This window comes from Oncorhynchus gorbuscha, linkage group LG10 (genome assembly GCF_021184085.1).
Source record: "Oncorhynchus gorbuscha isolate QuinsamMale2020 ecotype Even-year linkage group LG10, OgorEven_v1.0, whole genome shotgun sequence".
Taxonomy (NCBI): domain Eukaryota; kingdom Metazoa; phylum Chordata; class Actinopteri; order Salmoniformes; family Salmonidae; genus Oncorhynchus; species Oncorhynchus gorbuscha.
The window spans coordinates 93305834-93319122 of record NC_060182.1 but is presented as its reverse complement, the minus strand read 5'-3'; the positions used below and the strand labels follow the sequence as shown (position 1 = coordinate 93319122).

General features: G+C 43.3%; 1 protein-coding gene across 1 annotated transcript in view; it reads right to left on the bottom strand.

Moving 5' to 3' along the window:
* LOC124046761 (sorting nexin-9-like) overlaps positions 1-13003 on the bottom strand; it is a 32630-nt gene extending 19627 nt beyond the window's left edge. Inside the window, exons 1-7 of the mRNA XM_046367502.1 lie at positions 12944-13003; positions 12333-12419; positions 10854-10928; positions 3391-3477; positions 734-836; positions 473-614; positions 58-142 (exon numbers count right to left, since the gene is read on the bottom strand). Of these exons, the coding sequence (XP_046223458.1) occupies positions 58-142; positions 473-614; positions 734-836; positions 3391-3477; positions 10854-10928; positions 12333-12419; positions 12944-12955 (591 nt within the window). The 5' untranslated portion in view covers positions 12956-13003. The remainder of the gene's footprint in view (positions 1-57; positions 143-472; positions 615-733; positions 837-3390; positions 3478-10853; positions 10929-12332; positions 12420-12943) is intronic.
* Positions 13004-13289: the final 286 nt, after the last annotated feature.

Genomic DNA, 13289 nt, shown 5'->3' with positions numbered 1-13289 from the left:
GTCAATGTAATGTTACTGTAATGTAATGTAAATGTGTAGAACAGATGGATGACTCACATAGATGGCCAGTCTGTCTTTGCCTTTGGGTGGTAGTTTAGCCAGGAGGTACACCTCTGGGTTGGGGATCTTAGAGAACGCAAACCTAGTGGAAGAATACGGACCTACAGTACCAGTCAAAAGTTTGGACACACCTACTCTTTCAAGGGTTTTTCTTTATTTTTACTATTTTCTACATTGTAAAATATTAGTGAAGACAATAAAACTTTGAAATAACACATATGGAATCATGTAGTAACCAAAAAAAGTGTTAAACAAATCAAAATATATTTTATATTTGAGATTCTTCAAAGTAGCCACGCTTTGCCTTGATGACAGCTTTGAACACTATTTTTTGAAAAGTTACCAGAATTTTTCAACCCTAGTGAAATGCAACATTTAAAAATAAATAAGGGTGAGTGTTTGTGTGTCTTACTTGTTGAGGGATATCTTCATGTGTGTGTGTGTGTTGCGGCCTGTCGCCTCTCCTTCCTCCTCCCCTGTAGTTTCTCCATAAACCCCTGTTGATCTGGCATCATCCCACTCTTCATCCCACTCACCATCATCGTCATCATCACCTTCACACGCACAAATGCACACGCACAAACAAGGACATTATAAAAATAAAAAAACTAATAAATGCAACATTACAAATACAACAACATTTACAAACATCTTGTTTGTCTTTGTGTGTCACCTGCATTCTGTTGAGTCTGCGCGTATCCCTGGGTGTCCCATCCCCCGGCTGTCTTGTTGGTGTAAGCTCCTCCCCCAGACCAAGGGTTGTCACCGTTAGCAACCTGCAAACAACAACAGCAGCAGTGAACTCTGGGAAATGTTTCAGAGCTGCTTAAAAAAAAAAGAAGACTGCTTCAGCCTGTTCTGTTTTAAAGGCTAAGTGGCTTGATGTTTTGAAGTGGCGTGACTCTGACCAAGGCATTCGTAATGGCTAAAGTGTGTGTGTGGTGCATGCTGTCCTGCTTTATACAGTTTTAATGGCTCAAGCGTGGCCAGAGAAGGTACCTGGATGTTTGTGTGTGTTTTAATGGCCCAAGCGTGGACAGAACTGGCCTTGGGCCTACAAAAGAGAAGCTCCAACGCCATGCTAACGACTATTTCCCCTTCCTGCCTGACTATAAACATCTCTCTCTCTCTTTTCAATTAAAGGGGCTTTATTGGCATGGGAAACATACAGTGGGGCAAAAAATATTTAGTCAGCCACCAATTGTGCAAGTTTTCCCACTTAAAAATATGAGAGAGGCCTGTAATTTTCATTGTAGGTACACTTCAACGATGACAGACAAAATGAGAGAAAAAAATCCAGAAAATCACATTGTAGGATTTTTAATGAATTTATTTGCAAATTATGGTGGAAAATACGTATTTGGTCACCTAAAAACAAGCAAGATTTCTGTCTCTCACAGACCTGTAACTTCTTCTTTAAGAGGCTCCTCTGTCCTCCACTCGTTACCTGTATTAATGGCACCTGTTTGAACTTGTTATCAGTATAAAAGACACCTGTCCACAACCTCAAACAGTCACACTCCAAACTCCACTATGGCCAAGACGAAAGAGCTGTCAAAGGACAACAGAACCAACATTGTAGACCTGCACCAGGCTGGGAAGACTGAATCTGCAATAGGTAAGCAGCTTGGTTTGAAGAAATCAACTATGGGAGCAATTATTAGGAAATGGAAGACATACAAGACCACTGATAATCTCCCTTGATCTGGCGCTCCACGCAAGATCTCACCCCGTGGGGTCAAAATGATCACAAGAACGGTGAGCAAAAATCACAGAACCACACAGGGGGACCTAGTGAACGACCTACAGAGAGCTGGGACCAATGTAACAAAGCCTACCATCAGTAACACACTACGCCGCCAGGGACTCAAATCCTGCAGTGCCAGACGTGTCCCCTGCGTAAGCCAGTACATGTCCAGGCCCATCTGAAGTTTGCTAGGGAGCATTTGGATGATGCAGAAGAAGATTGGGAGAATGTCATACGGTCAGATGAAACCAAAATATAACTTTTTGGTAAAAACTCAACTCGTCGTGTTTGGAGGACATTAATGCCGAGTTGCATCCAAAGAACACCATACCTATTGTGAAGCATAGGGGTGGAAACATCATGCTTTGGGGCTGTTTTTCTGTAAAGGGACCAGGACGACTGATCCGTGTAAAGGAAAGAATGAATGGGGCCATGTATCGTGAGATTTTGAGTGAAAACCTCCTTCCATCAGCAAGGGCATTGAAGATGAAACGTGGCTGGGTCTTTCAGCATGACAATGATCCCAAACACACCGCCCGGGCAACAAAGGAGTGGCTTCGTAAGAAGCATTTCAAGGTCGTGGAGTGGCTTAGCCAGTCTCCAGATCTCAACCCCATAGAAAATCTTTGGAGGGAAAGTCCGTGTTGCCCAGCAACAGCCCCAAAACATCACTGCTCTAGAGGAGATCTGCATGGAGGAATGGGCCAAAATACCAGCAACAGTGTGTGAAAACCTTGTGAAGACTTACAGAAAACATTTGACCTCTGTCATTGCCAACAAAGGGTATATAACAAAGTATTGAGATAAACTTTTGTTATTGACCAAATACTTATTTTCCACCATAATTTGCAAATAAATTCATTAAAAATCCTACAATGTGATTTTCTGGATTTTTTTTCTCATTTTGTCTGTCATAGTTGAAGTGTACCTATGATGAAAAGTACAGGCCTCTCTCATCTTTTTAAGTGGGAGAACTTGCACCATTGGTGGCTGACTAAATACTTTTTTGCCCCACTGTATGTTATTGCCAAAGCAAGTGAAATAGATCAGAAACAAAAGTGAAATAAACAATATAAATGAACAGTAAACATTACAGTAAAGACATTACAAATGTAATTTTATGTATATATACAGTGTTGTAACAAAGTACAAATAGTTAAAGTACAAAAGGGAAAATAAATAAGCATAAATATGGGTTGTATTTACAATGGTGTTTGTTCTTCGCTGGTTGCCCTTTTCTTGAGGCAACAGGTCACAAATCTTGCTGCTGTGACGGCACACTGTGGTATTTCACCCAGTAGATATTGGAGTTTATTGAAATCATATTGTGAAATATGTGTCTCTAATATGGTCATACATTTGGCAGGAAGTGCAGCTCAGTTTCCCCATCATTTTGTTGACAGTGTGCACATAGCCTTCTTCTCAAGAACCAGGACTGCCTACGGCAGCCTTTCTCAATAGCAAGGCTATGTTGGTCACTGAGTCTGTACATAATCAAAGCTTTCTTTAATTTAGAGACAGAGACCGAGTCCCTCTCTTTCTCTCTCAAGCCCCATAACTTATTGTAATGAAGTAGTGTGTACCTGAGTGTTTGTGCTGTTGCTGGACTCGGGGCTGTAGGCATCCGGATAGGTAGCCGTCTCTGGTGTTGTGGATGACACCGCACCAACCTGAGAGATGAGGGGGGATTGTAATAATCATCCACATTTTGACTTTATCTTTACCCCCCTAAGGACAAAGACAGTAGTCATGGCTATCTTTCCCATGTGTGCAGGATGAAAACATCACTGTTTGTACTACAGGGATGACAGTAAACATACTTTGCAAAGACACAGTGTTGCTTTAGCGTCACACTGTTAGCAACGTTTAGTCAAGTTTATTTTGGCGTGGTACTCGGGATCTTCAAAACATTTTCCAGAGTTCAACTTTGATCTTTGCTACGGCTCCCCAGTGATGTCACGTTTGTCAAAAAAATAAATGCGGTGTGATGGGGTCTCACAAAGACTACTCGACACCTCCCACACACACACACACACGCACGCACACACACACACACACGCGCGCACACACGCACACACACACACACACACACACACACACACACACACGCACACACACACACACACACACACACAGCTGGAACGATAAACTGCCTTCCTCTTACCGAAGCATTTTGTGTTACCGAGTTGGTAATCTACCCTGCACTGTAGAGACTGCTGCCCTATGTACATACTCATGGAACACTGAGAAACTAAATGCATTCAACTGAAATGTGTCTTCCGCATTCAACCCAACCCCTCTGAATCAGAGAGGTGCGGGGGGGGCTGGGGAACAGTGGGTTAACTGTCTTTCTCAGGGGCAGAACGACACATTTTTACCATGTCAGCTCGGGGATTCGATCTAGCAACCTTTCAGTTACTGGCCCAACGCTCCTACCCGCCAGGCTACCTGGTCACTTTAATAACATTTACATACTGTTTTACCCATTTCATATGTATAAGACTGTATTGTAGTCCAGTCCCATCCTATATAACTACTGCTGTACACCCCTTTTCTAGTCACATACTGTCCATGTACTGTCCCGAACTCTGACATTGCTTGTACCAATATTTCTTAATTACTTTCTTTTAATGTTTTGGATCCGTGTGTATTGTTTTATATTGTTAGGTATTACTGCACTGTTGGAGCTAGGAACATAGGCATTTAGCTAGGTATTACTGTACTGTTGGAGCTAGGAACATAGGCATTTAGCTAGGTATTACTGTACTGTTGGAGCTAGGAACATAAGCATTTAGCTAGGTATTACTGTACTGTTGGAGCTAGGAACATAAACATTTAGCTAGGTATTACTGCACTGTTGGAGCTAGGAACATAAGCATTTAGCTAGGTATTACTGTACTGTTGGAGCTAGGAACATAGGCATTTAGCTAGGTATTACTGTACTGTTGGAGCTAGGAACATAAGCATTTAGCTAGGTATTACTGTACTGTTGGAGCTAGGAACATAGGCATTTAGCTAGGTATTACTGTACTGTTGGAGCTAGGAACATAGGCATTTAGCTAGGTATTACTGTACTGTTGGAGCTAGGAACATAAGCATTTAGCTAGGTATTACTGTACTGTTGGAGCTAGGAACATAGGCATTTAGCTAGGTATTACTGCACTGTTGGAGCTAGGAACATAAGCATTTAGCTAGGTATTACTGCACTGTTGGAGCTAGGAACATAAACATTTAGCTAGGTATTACTGCACTGTTGGAGCTAGGAACATAAGCATTTAGCTAGGTATTACTGTACTGTTGGAGCTAGGAACATAAGCATTTAGCTAGGTATTACTGCACTGTTGGAGCTAGGAACATAAGCATTTAGCTAGGTATTACTGCACTGTTGGAGCTAGGAACATAAGCATTTAGCTAGGTAGTACTGTACTGTTGGAGCTAGGAACATAGGCATTTAGCTAGGTATTACTGTACTGTTGGAGCTAGGAACATAATCATTTAGCTAGGTATTACTGCACTGTTGGAACTAGGAACATAGGCATTTAGCTAGGTATTACTGCACTGTTGGAGCTAGGAACATAATCATTTAGCTAGGTATTACTGTACTGTTGGAGCTAGGAACATAATCATTTAGCTAGGTATTACTGCACTGTTGGAGCTAGGAACAGAATCATTTAGCTAGGTATTACTGTACTGTTGGAGCTAGGAACAGAATCATTTAGCTAGGTAGTACTGTACTGTTGGAGCTAGGAACATAGGCATTTAGCTAGGTATTACTGTACTGTTGGAGCTAGGAACATAAGCATTTAGCTAGGTATTACTGTACTGTTGGAGCTAGGAACATAGGCATTTAGCTAGGTATTACTGTACTGTTGGATCTAGGAACATAATCATTTAGCTAGGTATTACTGTACTGTTGGAGCTAAAAACACATGCATTTGGCTAGGTATTACTGTACTGTTGGAGCTAAAAACACATGCATTTGGCTAGTTATTACTGTACTGTTGGAGCTAAAAACACATGCATTTGGCTAGTTATTACTGTACTGTTGGAGCTAAAAACACAAGCATTTGGCTAGTTATCACTGTACTGTTGGAGCTAAAAACACATGCATTTGGCTAGTTATCACTGTACTGTTGGAGCTAAAAACACATGCATTTGGCTAGTTATCACTGTACTGTTGGAGCTAAAAACACAAGCATTTGGCTAGTTATCACTGTACTGTTGGAGCTAAAAACACAAGCATTTGGCTAGTTATCACTGTACTGTTGGAGCTAAAAACACATGCATTTGGCTAGTTATTACTGTACTGTTGGAGCTAAAAACACAAGCATTTGGCTAGTTATCACTGCACTGTTGGAGCTAAAAACACATGCATTTGGCTAGTTATCACTGTACTGTTGGAGCTAAAAACACAAGCATTTGGCTAGTTATCACTGTACTGTTGGAGCTAAAAACACAAGCATTTGGCTAGTTATCACTGTACTGTTGGAGCTAAAAACACATGCATTTGGCTAGTTATTCATGTACTGTTGGAGCTAAAAACACTTCTGTTGATACTAAATATTTTGGAAGTATTAAGGTTTAGTAACGCAGAACTATTTATATCTTTGTAGAACATGCGAATGACGTTGATAAAATGTTCACCGAATCCAAAAGGTTTACGCGTCCTAAAGAGAAATTCATGTTCAATTGAGTCAAAGGTTTTACAGAAGTCCCCCCAAAAAGACAACCACATCTGAGTCAATTGCATCTGAATAGTCTATAAGGTCCAAGACTAAACGAATGTTAGAGTTTGTGACGGCTCTTCATAAATCCTATTTGAGTCTCATTTATAATGGTATCTATTCCTTTCTTTAAACTTTTGTCATAAAATTTGTAAAATCAATTTGTAATCAATATTTAATAAAGTAATTGGTCTCCAATAGACATGTACGGAGTGTGTGTCAACGGACATGGAGATGAATACATCCTTATTGGACGTGACTGCCCCGTGTCTGCCCCTCCTCCTGTTTGTTGTGATGCGGAGTTTGCCGACTGCCAGCTGTACGTAAATGGACAAATCCCTTTAGGACTCCGTGTGTTGTGGAAAGGTAAACACTGATTGTTTCAAGCTAACGTTAGCGAACAGAAGATGGACGTTCAGTGGGCTCTGGGTTCAGTTCACTTTCATTTGCTAGAGAAATAAATTAAATACAAACATGAAAAATTACTGCTACTTTTAATAACTCTGCTCTCGTACCTGCGTACATGGTCAGAGCTCTGCGTAGATGGTACGCAAAATGTGTGCATGTTGGTAGGTCTGATAATAATTTAGCGAGGTATTTGCCTGTCCCTGTTTCGCTGTCTGTTGCTATGTTAGCGAGCCACTTTCACCCCCATCTCCCCACTGTGCACAGAGGAGGGAGTGATGCATTCTGAGAAGCACAAGCATATGACCGTTGCTAAATATGCAAAATACTGTTTTGAAAGCAACTACTGTTGTTCTGGATACAGAGAGAAGAGTCACAGCTTTCTGTGACTATATTGTTTATTTGTCACCTCTAAATATTGAGTTCATGGCACCACTTTACAACCAGAGTAGGCTGTAGTTTTAAAATGTAAAATTTAAAATTTAAAATGGTAACCAAATAGGCCTACCAGAAAACATGTATCCATTAGCTAAAGCAAAGCTATACATGCCCTGGCACCACAGACAGCCTACAGTTGAAATTAGAAGTTTACGTACACTCTGGAAAATTCCAGAAAATAATGTCATGGCTTTAGAAGCTTCTGATAGGCTAATTGACATAATTTTACATAATTTGAGTTAATTGGAGGTGTACCTGTGGATCTATTTCAAGACCTACCTTCGAACTCAGTGCCTCTCTCCTTGACATCATGGGAAAATCAAAAGAAATCAGCCAAGACCTCAGAAAAAAAATGTAGACCCCCACAAGTCTGGTTCATCCTTGGAAGCAATTTCCAAACGCCTGAAGGAACTACGTTCATCTGTACAAACAATAGTACGCAAGTATACACACCATGGGACCACGCAGCCATCATACCGCTCAGGAAGGAGATGAACGTACTGTCTCCTAGAGATGAATGTACTTTGGTGCGAAAAGTGCAAATCAATCCCAGAACAACAGCAAAGGACCTTGTGAAGATGCTGGAGGAAACAGGTACAAAAGTATCTATATCCACAGTAAAACGAGTCCTATGTTGACATAACCTGAAAGGCCGCTCAGCAAGGAAGAAGCCATGGCTCCAAAACTACCATAAAAAAGCCAGACTACGGTTTGCAACTGCACATGGGGACAAACATCTGACTTTTTGGAGAAATGTCCTCTGGTCTGATGAAAAATAGAACTGTTTGGCCATAATGACCATCGTTATGTTAGGAGAATAAAGGAGGACACTTGCAAGCCGAAGAACACCATCCCAACCATGAAGCATGTGGGTGGCAACATCATGTTGTGGGGGTGCTTTGCTGCAGGAGGGACTGGTGCACCTCACATAATAAATGGCATCATGAGGACGGAAAATGATGTGGATATATTGAAGCAACATCTCAAGACATCAGACAGGAAGTTAAAGCTTGGTCACAAATGGGTCTTCCAAATGGACAATGGCCCCAAGCATACTTCCAAAGTTGTGGCAAAATAGCTAAAGGACAACAAAGTCAAGGTATTGGAGTGGCCATCACAAAGCCCTGACCTCAATCCTATAGAAAATGTGTGGGCAGAACTGAAAAATTGTGTGCGAGCAAGGAGGCCTACAAACCTGACTCTGTTACACCAGCTTTGTCAAGAGGAATGGGCCAAAATTCATCCAGCTCATTGTGGGAAGCTTGTAGAAGGCTACCCGAAACGTTTGACCCAAATTAAACAATTCAAAGGCAATGCTACCAAATACTAATTGAATTCATGTAAACTTCTGACCCGGGTAAATTCAGTCCAGTCAATTCAGAAAGTAAAGCAGATTCCAAATCCAAATGTTCCTAATTAAAAAGCATTGAAGAGAATTGGAATTTCAGTGTACTTCCTTAATTGACTGGAATGTATATTGAGTTTAACCCAAACCTGGGACCTTAATGCAGGGAAACTTAAATCTGTTTTACTAAATTTCCACCAGTATGTTAAAATGTGCAACCACAGGGAGAAAAAAAAACTCTAGACCACCTTTACTCCACACAGAGACACGTATAAAGCTCTCCATCGCCGCCCATTTGGCAAATCTGACCATAATTCTATCTATCCTCCTTCCTGTTTGCAAAAAAATTAAAGCAGGAAGCACCAGTGACTCGGTCAATAAAAAAATTGGTCAGATGAAGCAGATGCTAAGCTACAGGACTGTTTTGCTATCACAGACTGGAATATGTTCCGGGATTCTTCTGATGGCATTGAGGAGTTCAACACATCAGTCACTGGCTTCATCAATAAGTGCATCGATGACATCGTCCCCACAGTGACTGTATGTACATACCCCAACCAGAAGCCATGGATTACAGGCAACATCAGCATTGAGCTAAAAGGTAGAGCTGCCGCTTTCAAGGAGCGGGACTCTAACCTGGAAGCTTATAAGAAATCCTGCTATGTCCTCCGATGAACCATCACTTTGAACATTAGCTCCCTGTCTCTCACAGTACGTTAATGTTACTGTCTGTTTCTCCCAGAACATTAGCTCCCTGTCTCTCACAGTACGTTAATGTTACCGTCTGTTTCTCCCAGAACATTAGCTCCCTGTCCCCCACAGTATGATTGTATTAACTAACTGTTTCTCTTAATTAATCAAGGTTATGTGGGCCAGCGCTGAGGTCAATTCTATTCCAATTCCAAAGTGTCAATACCGGACTAAGATTGAATCGTACTACACCGGCTCCGACGCTCGTCGGATGTGGCAGGGCTTGCAAGCTATTACAGACTACAAAAGGAAGCACAGCCGAGAGCTGCCCAATGACCCGAGCCTATCAGACGACCTAAATTACTTCTGTGCTCGCTTCGAGGCAAGTAACACTGAAACATATGTAACGGATGTGAAACGGCTAGCTTAGTTAGCGGTGTGCGCTAATAGCGTTTCAATGGTTACGTCACTTGCTCTGAGACCTAAAGTGGTAGTTCCCCTTGCTCTGCAAAGCGATGGGTAACTTCTGTGGCTGTTGTTGATGTGTGCAGAAGGTCCTGGTTCGCGCCCGGGTACTGAAACATACATGAGAGCATCAGCTGTCCCGGATGACTGTGTGATCACGCTCTCCGCAGCCGATGTGAGTAAGACCTTAAAACAGGTCAACATTCACAAGTTTGCAGGACCAGACAGATAACCAGGACGTGTACTCTGAGCATGCGCTGACCAACTGGCAAGTGTCTTCAATTACATTTTCAACCTCTCCCTGTCTGTAATACCAACATGTTTCAAGCAGACCACCATAGTCCCTGTGCCCAAGAACACTAAGGTAACCTGCCGAAATGACTACCGATCCGTAGCACTCACGCCAGGCTGTGTCAGAGGAAGGCCCTAAAAATTGTCAAAGACTCCAGCCACTCTAGGCATAGACTGTTCTCTCTGCCGGAGCACCAAGTCTAGGTCCAAGAGGCTCATAAACAGCTTCTACCCCCAAGCCATAAGACTCCTGAACATCTAATCAAATAGCTACGCAGACTATTTGCATTGCCCCCCCTCCCCCCACCCCACCTCTATTACACTGCTACTATTCTCTGTTATTATCTATGCATAGTCACTTTAACACCTGTACCTACATATACATATTACCTCAATTACCTCGACTAACCGGTGCCCCTGCACACTGACCCTTATATATAGCCTCGCTATTGTTATTTTACTGCTGCTCTTAAATTATTTGTTACTTTTATTTCTTATTCTTATTTTTGTATTGCTTTAAAAAAACTGCATTGTTGGTTAAGGGCTTATAAGTAAGCATTTCACTGTAAGGTCTACACATGTTGTATTCGGTGCATGTGACAAATAACACTGATTTACTTTACAGATACGTAGTGAATTATTCACACTGTTATGGTGTGTAATCCGTAATGAACAGACACACACTCACCTGTAAGTAGTCTTCTGGCACCAGCCCACTTTCTCCTCTGGAGTTCTGAGCCTCTATCCATCCTCCACCAACATTCTACAAAGAGAGAGGAGGGGCAGAGAGAGGGAGAGGAAGAGAGAGAAGGGGGAGAGAGAGGAAGTGAGAGAAGGGGAGAGAGAGGAAGAGAGATAAGGGGAGGGAGAGGAAGAGAGAAGGGGAAAGAGAGGAAGTGAGAGAGAAGGGGAGAGAGATAAGGGGGAGGGAGAGGAAGAGAGAGAAGGGGAGGGAGAGGAAGAGAGAGAAGGGGGAAAGAGAGGAAGTGAGAGAAGGGGAGAGAGAGGGAAGAGAGATAAGGGGAGGGAGAGGAAGAGAGAGAATGGAGAGAGGGAGAGGAAGAAAGAGAAGAGGGAGAGAGAGAGGGGAGAGAGAGCGGAAGTAAGAGAAGGGGAGAGAGAGGAAGAGCGATAAGGGGGAGACAGAGGGAGAGAGAGAAGGGGGAGAGATGGGGAGAGGAAGGGAGAGGAAGAGAGAGAAGGGGGAGAGAGAGGAAGTGAGAGAAGGGGAGAGAGATAAGGGGGAGGGAGAGGAAGAGAGATAAGGGGAGGGAGAGGAAGAGAGAGAAGGGGGAAAGAGAGGAAGTGAGAGAAGGGGGAGGGAGAGGAAGAGAGAGAATGGAGAGAGGGAGAGGAAGAAAGAGAAGAGGGAGAGAGAGAAGGGGAGAGAGCGGAAGTAAGAGAAGGGGAGAGAGAGGAAGAGCGATAAGGGGGAGACAGAGGGAGAGAGAGAAGGGGGAGAGATGGGGAGAGGAAGGGAGAGGAAGAGAGAGAAGGGGGAAAGAGAGGAAGTGAGAGAAGGGGAGAGAGATAAGGGGAGAGATGGGGAGAGGAAGGGAGAGGAAGAGAGAGAAGGGGGAAAGAGAGGAAGTGAGAGAAGGGGAGAGAGAGGAAGAGAGAGAATGGGGAAAGAGAGGAAGTCAGAAGGGAGAGAGAGGAAGAGAGATAAGGGGGAGGGAGAGGAAGAAAGAGAAGAGGGAGAGAGAGAGAAGAGAGAGAAGGGGAGAGAGCGGAAGTAAGAGAAGGGGAGAGAGAGGAAGAGCGATAAGGGGGAGACAGAGGGAGAGAGAGAAGGGGGAGAGATGGGGAGAGGAAGGGAGAGGAAGAGAGAGAAGGGGAAAGAGAGGAAGTCAGAAGGGAGAGAGAGGAAGAGAGATAAGGGGAGAGGGAGAGGAAGAGAGAGAAGGGGAGAGAGCGGAAGTAAGAGAAGGGGAGAGAGGAAGAGCGATATAAGGGGGAGACAGAGGGAGAGAGAGAAGGGGAGAGGAAGAGAGAGAATAGGGAGAGGGAGAGGAAGGGAGAGAAAGGGGAGAGAGGGAGAGGAAGAGTGTGAGAGAGAGAAGAGGAATGAGAGTTATTCATCTGGACAGTCTGGACAGAAAAGCGTGAAATGTAACGCTGTAGTATTTCAGGTGACTTTGGCCAGCCAGTCAGATCCTGTGTGTACCTGATTGAGGACGGTGACAGTCTCTCCTTCTCTGACTGTCAACTCGTTATTTCCTGGTTCAGCACTGAAGTCATATATCACCTGGGCCTGAAACAGAGCACACACAGTGATGACCTCGGGACCACTCTGAATGGTACTGTAGGACGTAGTCATAGGACACAGTGATGACCTCAGGACCACTCTGAATGGTACTGTGTACACACACACACACACACACACACACACACACACACACACACACACACACACACACACACACACACACACACACACACACACACACACACACACACACTGCCTCCCTCTCGAAAACAGTGGCGCTACAACCTACAAAAAGCAGTTCACAGTAGAGACTGGAAGATAAACATGTAAATACATACATAGGTGTTGTTTAATCTGTCTCTGCACATGGCATCAATCCGTTTATTGTATGACATTGGTTCAGTTTATAAACATGTTCTCTTTCAGTCATATTACTCTGAAATCTAAACTACACTTCAATGAAACCCCCCCCAATGGCGCATATTCTGTATGACAAAAAAAAGAAGCTAAATTAGCGTTGTCTACCATTCAATAAAGCGCACCATGACATGCTGAAGAAACTCTCCTACCTGCATTGCCATCGTTGCAGGATTTACAGTCGTTTTCCACGCAAAAACGTCACCGTGAAAACACCCGCATCAAAACAATCCCAACGTAAACAAAGCAGACGAGGCTACTCCAGCTCAAAACGATCCACTCTGGCGTATCTTCTTACAACTATGTTGTTACAACGTGCGTGCTATTCTGCAGAGACGATTTCTCAATGTTCTAGGACGACAATTGCCTCATTTTCACACAACAGAATAGTTTGTTAGTAATTTTGTATCCCCGCGGTAAATAGCGACAGGGTGAGGAAAGGGGCCACTTCCTCCGAGCAGAAATGTAGAACAAGTAACAGGGGTGTGGATACGTGCC